The sequence below is a fragment of the Pongo pygmaeus genome, chromosome 8 (assembly GCF_028885625.2).
Source record: "Pongo pygmaeus isolate AG05252 chromosome 8, NHGRI_mPonPyg2-v2.0_pri, whole genome shotgun sequence".
Classification (NCBI taxonomy): Eukaryota; Metazoa; Chordata; class Mammalia; order Primates; family Hominidae; genus Pongo; species Pongo pygmaeus.
In genome coordinates, this window is record NC_072381.2 from 121,891,844 (window position 1) to 121,904,992 (window position 13,149).

At 39.0% G+C, this 13,149-nt stretch overlaps 1 protein-coding gene across 1 annotated transcript in view; it reads left to right on the top strand.

The window, feature by feature from the left end:
- Positions 1-1,780: 1,780 nt before the first annotated feature.
- The window catches only part of LOC129045085 (pancreatic triacylglycerol lipase), a 58,071-nt gene continuing 46,702 nt past the window's right edge, over positions 1,781-13,149 (top strand). The window contains exons 1-3 of the mRNA XM_054503335.1: positions 1,781-1,939; positions 3,225-3,281; positions 12,708-12,861. Of these exons, the coding sequence (XP_054359310.1) occupies positions 1,781-1,939; positions 3,225-3,281; positions 12,708-12,861 (370 nt within the window). The remainder of the gene's footprint in view (positions 1,940-3,224; positions 3,282-12,707; positions 12,862-13,149) is intronic.

A 13,149-nucleotide genomic window follows, 5' to 3' on the forward strand; every position in this document is an offset into this window, starting at 1 on the left:
GACTACTCAAAAGATGCTTCAAGCTCGGCACAGGGTAGTTCCAGCTACTCGGGAGGCTGATGCGGAGGATTACTTGAGCCCAGGTGCTCGAGACCAGCCCAGGCAACATAGCAAGACCATGCTGTAAAAAAGTTATTTTCAAAAAAAAGAAAGTTGGGGAAAAAATTAGCACAGCGAGGGCGGGACTGGAGGACAGCACCAAAGGGGAAGACTTCATGCTCAGGAGGGAATTATGATACAGATAGATAGATATCAATTGAATACCAGGGTCGCTGGGTGGGCCATTGGTGAGTGTTGCCAGGTGTGTGGGGGATGGGGGAATATGAGGGTAGGGAGCGTAGTGGGGAGGAAATAATGTTCCTGGCCGAACAAAAGAAAAGTGAGAGGAGAGCTGAGCAACTCTGCTGTGAGTCCCCAGGGCCCTTGGGGAATTCCACTACCCAATCATTCTTGGAATCTCTTTTGTTATCCTCTCTGGGGTCCAGATGGGAAGACACAGGAACAACTGTTTCTCTGCAAGTCCTTGTTTCTCAGGCTTTCAAACTCATGCTCATTCGTCCATTCAGCAAAAGTTTGCCTGAAGTAGGAGCCTCTTTGGTTTATCTGAAAAACAGCAGCGTGGCCAGAGCCAGAGTGCAAGGCAGAAATTGAGAAGAAACGACGTGAGGGTGGAAAACAACCAAACTTGCAAGCCATGGTAAGGAACTTGGAACACATCCCAAGGAAGCTGGGAGACCCATGGAAGATCTTGAGCACATCCTCTAAGTTAGCTCCCTAAGAGGAACACTTTTACTATTAACTTTTGCAGAGCTCTTCACTAAAGACATAGCCTCATTTTTGTGACTGTGATTGACATTAAAGGACTAATGTAAACCTGGTGGCAATCTGGTGTTTAAATACCTGTTGGGGATGATTGGACAAAGAAAATGTGGTGTATATACACAATGAAATACTATTCAGCCATTAAAAAGAATGAAATTGGCCGGGTGTGGTGGCTCAGGCCTATAATCCCAGCACTTTGGGAAGTTGCGGCGGGCGGATCACGAGATCAGGAGATCCAGACCATCCTGGCTAACACAGTGAAACCTCGTCTCTACTAAACACACACACACACACACACACAAAATTAGCCAGGTGTGGTGTCAGGCGCCTGTAGTCCCAACTACTCAGGAGGCTGAGGCAGGAGAATGGCGTGAACCCAGGAGGTGGAGTTGGCAGTGAGCGGAGATCCCCGCCACTGCACTCCAGCCTGGGCAACACAATGAGACTCTGTCTCAAAAAAAAAAAAAAGAATGAAATTATGTCTTTTGCAGCAACATGTATGGAACTGGAGGCCATTATCTTAAGTGAAACAAGTTAGACACAGAGAGCCAAATACTGGATTTACTTAGACGTGGGAGCTAAATAATGTGTACACACGGACATAGAGTACGGAATGATAGAAAATGAGAACTTGAAAGAGCAAGGGAGCAGGAGGAGGTGGACAATGAGAAATTACTTAATGCACACAATGTTTGTTATTCAGATGATAGATACTCTAAAAGCCTTGACTTGACTACTGTGCAATCTATGCACGTGACAAAATTACCCTCGTACCCTATACATTTATATAAATAAATAAATACCTGTTGGGTGTTTTACTTAATGGACCAGTTTTTCTTAAGAATTACTTCCTTGACACTTCTTTGCAAGGAGTCTTTTCTTTCCTAAGTGCTTTTGTTCCTAAGTTATGCTTCCACACAGCATACAGGCATTAGCAAGATCCCTAGAGTCAGAAAGAATGGACCCTGGAGACCTGCCTTCCTTCCTGTGGACACCTGTGACTGATGGGGACTTAAGCAAGTCAAGGGTGACCATAGTTGAGCTATCTCAAGATGTGATGTGCTGTGGAGACTGGAGGAGAATAGGTTTGGGGGGCAAGTTCAAGCGGTTCCACAAGGTATGTGAGTGCCCTCTGTGTACTAGCCCCTTGGGCAACTTCAGCCTCATGTAAATGATATCTGGGGACCCAGGGAGCACTGGGTAAATCTGCACTGAGATTTTGGGTTTCAATTGACCTCAAGCTGCCTAGAAATCACAATTCCCGTAGGTATGATAAATAACGATGGATATATTCAAGTACCCTACCAAATCATGAATTTTAGATAATTTAGGGATAGCAAATGGAGAAGGATTTTTTTCTAATATAGAAAAGCTCTTTTAGGATATTATGGTTATGCACAAATACTGTATCTTCAGAAATATTCATAAGTACTGCCCAAGCCATTAAGGATGTTGGCAGCCCAGGAGATTTTTTTTTACTTAAACTTTTAATGGACTTTAGAAGGAAATCAGTGAATAGTGAAATACTGAAATACTCTAAACTATTTTTCTACTGGGAAATAAATGGCACTCTAGAGGCCTAAATAAATCATTACAGCTAATAAAATTTCCTGATATTGCCTCTAGTGAATTTTCACCAGGAAGATTGAATTTGTACAGATTTATACAGTCAAACAAGGTCAGTCTAGGAAAGGAAAGCTGTTTATCCAGCATGTGGGCAACATAAATTCAGACTATTCATTATGTAACCATACCTTTGGTAGATGCCCTTTGTAGCTTTCCTGTGAGATTGGAGAAGAGAAGGCTTACGTTGCTGGAAATAGATATGACTGCTAGTGAGAGAGGACACTGTAAGATTCGTTCCTAGGATATTGGACTCAAAAGCCTGTGCTTTCAGTCATTGCAGACTTTCAGTTTTATTTCTCACCAAAATCATATCTCACTTTAATTTGCATTGTCATTACTATATTTAATTCTATTTTATGTGTAATTTTTCATATGTATATATATTTCAGTTCTGAATTTCTTGTCTGTGTATTTTACCTCTTTACTTATTTATTGTATCTGGATGGTTTGTCTTTTCCTGATTGATTTGTAAAAACTCCTTGTATATCATGGATATTGTTTTGATTGACATATATATTGCAAATATTTTTCCCAGGTTGTGGTTTGCATTTTGTCTTTGTTTTTACCTTGTGGAGATTTTTTTTATTTTTATGCACTCATCATTCAACTGAGGTTAAGATTAGCTTTATTTAAAAAAAAACATTCACTAATTATCCAAAATCCATCAATTTCCATTTAATTGATTTAATGATATCTTTATACTAGTTTATATTGCTATAGATGCTTAGGTCTAATACTGGATTCACTACTTTGTGCTGTTCGTTTGTCTGTTTTAGTTTCTCAGCCTTGGCACTATTGACAGTTTTGAGCTAGTTATTCATCGGCAGATGGGAGTAGGCGGCTGTCCTGTGCATTATTGTAGGATGCTTAGCAGCATCCCTGGCCTCCATCCTCTAGATGTCAGTAACACACAACTGAGCATCCCTCAATTGTAACAAAAAAATACCTCCAGCCATTGCCAAACGTCTTTGAGGAGCAAAATTGTCCGCAGTTGTGAACCCTGGTCTATGTCTATCCCTCTACCTCATTATTTTAATAACTGTGGCTTCCCAGCATACTCTGGTATTAGGTAGGGCAAGTTACCCCCTTTTATCAGAATTTCCACATTCAGAATTCCAAAATGTAGAATCACCCAGTGAATTAAGAAAAAAATCCTGATGTAAATTATGTATCAATAAAGTTGTTATATTTTTAAAATCCTGTCAACATTTTATTGGGTTTGCATTTAATTCAAATATAATTTGGTAGGAACTGACACCTTTTATGATACGCAGCCATCCTGTTCAAGACATATCTCCACTGAGTCAGGTGCTTGTGTAATACTTTAGTGGAGTTCTATGGCTTTTTTTTTGTAAAGGTAGAGCGGGAGTCTCTAGCCATTAAGACCACAACCTTTGGTGCAAATCCTGACTCTCTTGTGTTCTGGAAATGATTTTGGCGAGCTGGTGATGCTTTTTGAAGCTCAGTTTTCTCAGTTACAAAATGATTGTAATAATGTTAATGCCAACCCCATAGTTTGTTTTGAGGATTAAATGATAAATGTAAAAAAAAAATCCCCATTTCAACAGGTGCTTGTTATTAGCTACCATTGCGATTCCTAGATATTTTGTGTCTTGTTTTTGTGAGTAGAACTTCTTCTTTCATGATGCGAATTGTTTCTGCAGCGTGAAGTTTGTTGATACTTGCATATAAATTTTACAACTAACCACCTTACTGAACTCTCTTATGGTTTTCAATGGTTTTTTTTTTTTCAATATAGTGATAGCATCTGGAAATAAGGGAATATTGCCTCCTTCTTTCCAGCTGGTTTTAACAGCTTGTTATTGAATTGATGCATTATTTAGCACTTTCAGAACAATTTAAATTATAATAAATGACAAGCATCCTTGCTTCATCTGGTGTAAATGAAAATGCTTCTAGCCTGTCATCATTAAACATTGGTTCCTGAGAAGTATTATCATTCTTTTGAAGTAGTTTTGTATTCTTCCTTTCAAAATTTTTGTTTGTTCATTTTTTAATCAAGAATAAATATTGACAGAGAGTAGAATAGTGGTTGCTGTTCTACTACGGCAAATGGGGAGTTGCTCATCAGTGGGCATGAAGTTTCAGTTATGCAAGAGAGAGTAATGCTAGAGAGCTGCTGTACAACACCGTGCCTGTGGATAATGATACTGTATCACACACTTAAACATCTGCGAAGAGGAAGATCTCACGTTAAGTGTTCTTGACACAATACAATAATTTAAAAAAGTAATAGACAAGGAAACCAATGAAACAAAATAGACACAGACCCACACAAATATAGGAATGATGCATTATTGAACTGGCAGATGCAGATGAGTGGGAACAGATTGGACATTTTAACAAATAGTGCATGGAAAGCTGGTTAGACATATGAAGTTTGACCCCTTACACCACACGATACCTAAAGAAATCAACTCTAGGTGGATTTGAGACTCAAATGTAAAAGGAAGAACTATAAAACAATTGGAAGACAGTATCAAATGTCTTTATGTTTTCTGAATTGTGAAGGATTGTTTTAAGATATTAAAAAATATAGACCATAAAGCAGTGGTCTCCAACCTTTCTGGCACCAGGGACCGGTTTTGTGGAAGATAATTTTTCCATGGACCAGGGCGGGAGGATGGTTTCTGGATGATACAAGTGCATTACATTTATTGTGCACTTTATTTCTATTATTATTATATTGTAATATGTGATGAAATAATTACACAACTCGCCATAAGGTAGAATCAATGGGAGCCCTGACCTTGTTTTCCTACAACTAGATGGTTCCATCTGAGGATGATGGGAGACAGATCATCAGTCATTAGATTCTCATAAGGAGCATGCAACCTAGATCCCTCTCATGCACAGTTCACAATAGGGTTTGTGCTCCTATGAGATTAATGCTGCCACTGATCTGACAGGAGGCAGAGCTCAGGCAGTACTGTGAGCAATGAGGAATGGCTATAAATACAGATGAAGCTTCACCCATTTGCCCACCACTCACCTCCTGCTCTGAGGCCTGATTCCTTACAGGCTATGGACCAGTACCAATCTGTGGCCCTGGGGGTTGGGGACCCCTGCCATAAAGGGAAACATAATATATTCAATTACAGTAGTATTAAGAACTTCTGTTCATGAAAATAAAACATGAAGAAAGTGAAAATCCAATCCTTTAACTGGGAGAATATATTGCAAAACATATAAGTGGAAAATTATTTATATCCAGAATATATAAGCGATGCTTACAAATTAATAAAAAGGAGAAAACCAACCCAATAAAAAATGGTCAAAAGGCACTTTATTGAGGAATAAATCCAAATAACCCAAAAAGAAGTTCTAGGTCGTTGGCAATCAGGGAAACTAATTGAAATGACCTGACTGTTTTACTGGCAACAGATTACCAAAACTTTTAAAAGCCTGATAACATCAAGTTATTGTGAGGATGGAGAACAACTGAAGCAGTTATACAGTTCTCATGGGAATGTAAATTGGAACAAACTCTTTGGAAATAATTTGACACTATCCAGTAAAGACTAAGGCCAACCTATGAAGACCCTACATATCAAGTTCGCTCCTAGATATGTAACCTGAAAAAAACATATACAATTGGGTCATGTATAAGAATGTTAACAGCAACGAGTTTTGTGCCACAACTAGGAACACTACAAATGTCCACATATGCCCAGATAATTAATTGTGATGTAATCATACAACAGAATACCATACAGTGGTGAACACTGGCTCCAAGCTATACACAACATGGACACACAACATGGATGAGTTTTGGAAACTGTTGAATGAAAAAGCTGAGTCACAGAAGAATGCATGTGGTTTGCTCCATTTATAGAAAGTCAGAAATATGCAAAACCAAACAGTATGTTTTTAGAGATACAAACATATTGTAAAACACACAAAGTATAAAGACAGCAGGGGAGAGATAAACATATTTAGATTTGTGACCACCTGTGATGGGGGAGGGAAGTGGGTAGAATAGAGGAGGGTCACTCAGGAGGTTTGTCCTGATCCTTCAACTGGGTGGCAGATTTGTGAGTGTTTGTTCACACATGCATTCAACAAATGTTTGTTCAGAGCCTCCCCCCTGTATCAGGAGAGAGAGCAGCTGTTCTGCCCACCGGAGCTGACTTCTGATGCTGAGAGATAATTGATTCATAAATAATATATGTTCTTATAGTGATAAATGCTAAGGATTTTTTAAATGAAGAACAGAGGAAGGACAGGAAGTATTGGCTGGGATGGGTGCTGAAAATTTATATTTGGTGGCAGGGGAAGGGCTCACTGCAGAGGTAGCAGGCATTTGGGAGAATCCCTGGAGGAAGTGAGGCTCAGCCCTGTGGCTGTGTGGGGAAGACAGCTGCGGGCCGAGGAAGGGCCAGGGCAAAGGCCTCAAGTCTGAGGGCCAGAGGAGGGGGCAGCGGTCAGCTCTGCTGTAAGGACAGGGTGGAGGCAGGTGACTGGAGCCCAGCTGGAGAAGGGTGAAGAGGAGGCCAGGTCTGAGGTGGTGGGTTGGAGAGTAGATCATCACGGAGACTTCGGCTTTTCCTCTGAGGAATATGTGACACTATAAGGAGGTTTTCAGCAAAAGAGCAACAGTCACTGCAACATGATTCTTTCTACCCTAGACATAGCTTATCAGGATTTCCTATGGTCTGAATGTTTGTGTCCCAGCAAAATTCATATATTAAAATCCTAACACCCAAGGCAATGGTATTAGGATGCGAGGCCTTTGGGAGGTCATTAGGTCATGGGGGCAGAGGCCTCATCAATGGGATTAGTGCCCTTATAAATGAGGCCTGGGAGAGACCCCTCACTCTTCTACACTGTAAGGATGCAGCAAGAAGACGTCATCTATGAACCAGAAAAGGGGCCCTCACCAGACTGGGAATCTGCTGGCACCTTGATCTTGGACTTCCCAGCCTCCAGAACTGTGAGAAATCAATTTCTGTTGTTTGAAATCCACCCAGTTTATGATATTTTGTTATAGCAGCCCGACTGGACTAAGTATTCTTTTCTGAAAATTCAATATTAATTTGTTATAAAGGTATTCAAAGACAAAAGTGGGTTTTTCTCCCACCTCCATCTGCCCACTTTATTCCCATGGGTTAATAGAAGAGGAAGCAGGCGAGCTTATGATTCAAGTGTTTCAATTAGTAAATAAGCTTAGAACTCGAGTATGAACAGCTAAGGCTGCAGTAATTAGGCATTCAATGTTGTATTTCCTAAATAACAGCCAGGAGCTGCTGTGCAGACCTAGTCTCTGGCTGTGACCATAGGGTTAACTTGACACTGGTATGAACACATGCCTTAAAGAATTAGGACTCTGGTTCTCAGAAGTTTCTGTTCTCCAATGTTTTAGCCCAGTTTTGAGATAATGAGAGCTCATTAAAGTCCTAGTGTAAGATTTTAGAAACAGCTGATGTGACCAGGCCCACTAGACAAAATAATGTATTCTTCTATATCCATAACTAATCTAATTTTTACGAGAACTGGTCCTTTTCTTTGTGTTGTGTCATTACAAGAACATCACTCGAGCCTCTCGGTCAGTCATTACACACAAAGGTCTCTGCCTCCTTATTGGTCCTGCTTTCTATTTTCTGCACCTGCCATTTTACCTGGGCACTGAATATCTCTTTTAGGGACACACAGGCAAGCCACAATGGCTCTAACTATTTCTTCTTAACATACCACAAGGCCCTGCTCCTGGCCTGAAGAACTTAGGAGCTGATGGACAAGGCAGACGCTGTACACGCAATCTCCAGTTCGCTTCTCCAGAAGATCTTTTCTGACTCCTTTTTTCCTAGATGGAATTTTCCAAGTTGAATCTCAGTTTACTCTCCTTCTCATCATTTCATTGGGCAGCCTGTAACTTATTTTTCCTTTATTGTTTGACCACGGTTCCTTCCGTTAGCTCACTTTTTTCCCTACATTAATGCTGAGAGGTAAATGGACTGGTTATATGTTATTCTAAGCTAAAATAACACCCGTTTTTCTAGAATGACTGAATGGTCTTGCTGGGTTAGCAGTGAGTGAAGAACTATTGCTAATTTTCTGTTTTTGACCTTGCTGTGAGTTAGACAAGCTGTTCATAGAAAAAGTATGGGCAGATAATTTCTTCATATTTATTTGCCAGGCAACCCTAATGGGCTTTGTGGTCACAAAACCCTTTCAGCCACAAGAATGTATATGCTTGAAATTGTGGAATAAAAAAACAACCACACTGAAAAAGTGACTTATTTAAGCACTGATTACCCAGTTTTAAAAATAAATTTTATATGTGCATTTATGACCTTTCCTCAATTGTTATTGATGTAAGCTTTTCAGTGGTTTAAATTGGAAATATATCCTGGAAACCTCTCTTTTCTTGTTCCTTTTCTATGGAATTATAGGGAAAAGCAAACATTTACCTATAAAAGGGCATTTGTACTCTGGCATGATATCTGAAACCTCCTGGAGCTACTTGGTGAGGTGAAAAATGTGCCATACTTAATTAGGTAATGGCAAATGTTTTTTACGTATAAAATTTATTTCATATCTATTTATCTATATTCAAATTAAACTGTAGCTGTCCCTTGATAGCCTCGGGGATTGGTTCCAGGCTCCCCCCACCCAGGATATCAAAATCCTCAGATGCTCAAGTCCCTTATATAAAATGTTGTGGTATTTGCATAAAACCTACATATATCCTCCAGCATACTTTAAATCATCTCTAGATTATCAAAATACTTAAGGTCAATGCTATGTAAGTAGTTGCTATGTTTTATTGCTTTTATTTATATTATTTTTATTGTTATATTGTCACTTTTATTGTTTTTTTTTCTCAAATATTTTTGATCTGCAGTTGGTTGAATCTACGGATGTGGCACTGACCAACATGAAGGGCCGACTGTATTACCATGGCACTGAATTTTCTGAGTTAAAGCCACTTAAAAATATCACCATTAGGCTGGGCGCAGTGGCTCATGCCTGTAATCCCAACACTTTGGGAGGCCGAGCCGTGTGGATCACGAGGTCAGGAGATCCAGACCATCCTGGCTAACACGGTGAAACCCCATCTCTACTAAATATAAAAAAATTAGCCAGGCATGATGGCGGGTGCCTGTAGTCCCAGCTACTCGGGAGGCTGAGGCAGGAGAATGGTGTGAACCCACAAGGCGGAGATTACAGTGAGCTGAGATCGCGCCACTGCACTCCAGCCTGGGTGACAAAGCGAGACTCCGTCTCAAAAAAAAAAAAAAAAAAAGAAAAGAAATGATATCAAAGAATTTAGAATATTGCATAAACTGAGTTGATAACGCAGCAGCAGAATTTGAGAGGACTTGCTAGAATTTGGAAAAGGTTCTACTGTGAGTAAAATGCTATCAAACATCATTGTATGCTATAGAGAAACATTTTGTGAACGGAAGAGTCAATTGATGCAGCAAACTTCGCTGTTGTCTTATTTTAAGATATTAGCCACAGCCTCCCACCTTTGCCAACCACTACCCTGATCAGTCGGCTATCAACACTGGGGCAAGACCTCCAGCAGCAAAAAGACTATGACTCACTGAAGGCTCAGATGATCATTAGCACTTTTTAGCAACAAGGTATTTTTAAATTTCAGTATGCACATTGGTTTTTTAGACATAATACTGTTGCACCCTTACAGTGTAGCACACACATAACTTTTATACACACTGGGAAGCAAAAAAATACTTTGGACTCCCTTTATTGCTGTGGTCCCAGTGTCTCTGAGGTAGGCCTGTACTTATGTCTGTGTTGAAAGAGAAGTTATATAAAAATCTTTGTGGCCAGGCTAAGTGGTTCATGCCTGTAATCCCCGCACTGAGGTGGGAAGAGTTTGAGGCCAGGAGTTTGAGACCAGCTTGGGCAACATAGCAAACATAGCAAGACCCTATCTCTAAAAAAAAAATAAAAAAAAAAAATTATTAGCCAGGCATGGTAGTGTGTGCCGGCTACTTGGGAGGCTGAGCTGGGAGGACTGCCTGAGCCCAAGAGTTTGAGGTTGAAGTGATCATGCCACTGTAGTCCAGCCTGGGTGACAAAGTGAGATCCTGTCTCTAAAATTATAAATAAATAAAAACTTTTAAAAGCTTTTGTCAAGTGCCAAGATAATATGATTTCAAATTATGTAATGGATAAAACTGAATATACTGAGTATTTTCCTTTGATACCTATTTTCATAGAGTGGTTTTAGAAACTCCAAAGAATTCCTCATATTGTTTTGCTCGTAAGCAGCACTTGCAGCCAGGGGACCCTCAAACTCAAGCCAGAGACGGAAAAGCTCAGCCATACATGAAAAGGAAAAACTTCTGGTCACAACGGGAACCTTAAGTGCTCAAGGTAAAGCCTAAACCATTAACAAATTGAATGAATTAATGGCAATGGCCATCTATCTTGAATGGTAAAAATGAGTCTGAAAGTATGACTGATCTGAGAAGTGGCAGGAAAAAGACAGCTTACTTCCTTAGAAAAGAGCATTCCTGCCACCCATACAGAAGTGAAATTGTTGAGGCACTGGTTAGGATGATTGTATGTGGGGTCCTGGGAGAAAAGCCAGAGGGGAAGAAATGCCTGCTATGAACTTCATTTTAACTCATAATGGACCATTTGACAAAGTCACATTCTGGAAAACTGTTATTCTTGAAATTCATTTTGGGATTCATTTTGGGAGGTTTTCCAAAGACCCCAGTGTGGGAAAGATATTAACACCTGCTTATCTAATGATAACAAAAACAACTTTCAAGGAAAACTACTAATTAGTCTTATATTTTATGCCTGTATATTTTATCTAATCAAAAAAAGCTAAACATGCAACTTTAAAAAATTTATGACACTGCAATCTTATCTTGATATATGCTCACCAGAAATTATGGCCCCATTCTCACCAAAAGATGGTTCAAAAATGTTATAGTGGCTTTATTTTAATAGCCCAAAGTCAGAAACAACCCATATCTATTAGTAATAGGTGGCTAAATAAATCGTGGTATATTCATGCAATGAAATACTACATAGCATCGAAAAGAAGCATCTAATTAATATGCACAACAGCAGGAATGATTTTCATAGACATGATATTGAATGAAAACTGTCAGACACAAAAGAGTACAAATCATATGATCTTTAGAATCAGTAAACTCAAGTATTGTGTTATATAATTTAATTTTAATTGATTTATTGTGTTGATATTATTCTTTTTTAGTTGATATTATTCTTGTTCTCCCATTTAACAAATATATTCCATTATTAGTTGCTTTTTTTCCTATGAAATTGGGATTTTAATAGCACCTGCCTCATGGGGTTATTTTTTAAAATCAACTTTGTTATAAACTTTATTATTTAAAATAAATGGCACCTATTTAAAGTGTCCAATCTGAAGAAGTTCAAAAACGATAAAAGTAATAATCAAAGGTGATATAGGTCAGAATAGTGACTCCTGGGAGTGGTTACTGACTGGGTGGGGTCGTAAGGAAGTCTTCTCATTGTTAGAATCTTCTATATCTTTATCTGAGTGATAGGTACATGGGTGTATACATGCATAGAAATTAATATTTGGGTACTTTACTGTACTTAGCCCTTAATTTTAAAATATATTAATTTTTAAAAAATCTAGATGGCTTTAGATAATGAGATTTTATATTTAGAGATCTTTGGAATCAGTAAACTCGAGTGTCATGTTATATAATTGAATTTTAATTGATTTACTATGTGGATATTTTTAAGTTGATATCATTCTTCTTGTCCCATTTAATAAATACATTCCATTATTATTTGCTTTTTTTCTATGAAATAGGGATTTTAATAGCACCTGCCTCATGGGGTTATTTTTAAAAATCAACTTTGTTATAAACTTTATTTAAAATAAATGGCACCCATTTAAAATGTCCAATCTGATGAGTTCGCACAGTGTGTTAGCTTGTGAAACCATCACCATGATCAAAGTAGACCCCCAGGAGTCTCCTCTTGCCCCTTTGCAGTCCATTTTTTCCTCCACCTGGTTCCAGGCAACCACAAATTTTCTTTTTGTGCAAAAAGATTCCTTTCCATTTTCTAGGATTGTACATAAATCGAATTGCGGTGTGTATTCTTATATGTCTGGCTCCTTTCACCCAGCATCATGCTTTCAAGATTCGTCCATGTTGTTGCATTTCACAATAGGCCACGCCTTTATATTGCGGAGTGTTATTCCATTGTATGGATACGCCACATTTGTTCATCGGCTCACCTGTTGACAGACATTTGGAGAAGCCAGAGACATCATGGGAGAACAGAGTTGTGTGGCTGTAGGAACACAGTTCCACGTAACAGTGAAGAAAATGGCCGTCCTACCTGCAGTATTACCCAAAAGTCAGGTGGTACGGGACTTTTCCCAGGACTTGAGAATCAGAGGTAAAATTATTTATTGTAGATGGTAGATAGATGGATAGGTAGAGATAGAGAATACTATTACATTAGAGAATAGTGGAGAAAGCACTGAGCTGGGGCTTAGGGCACCTGGCTCTGCCCCCACAGAGTCACTGGTGATCTTGTCCTGGGCAAATTATTTCCCCTCCTTGAGCCTCAGTTTCTCCATCTATAAAACTGAGAGTGTTTAGGATTATTTCCAAGACTCTTGCCCTTAAAAATATAATATTTAAACAGGTAAGAGTGTTTGTAAGTTATGTTATTATTCTTTTA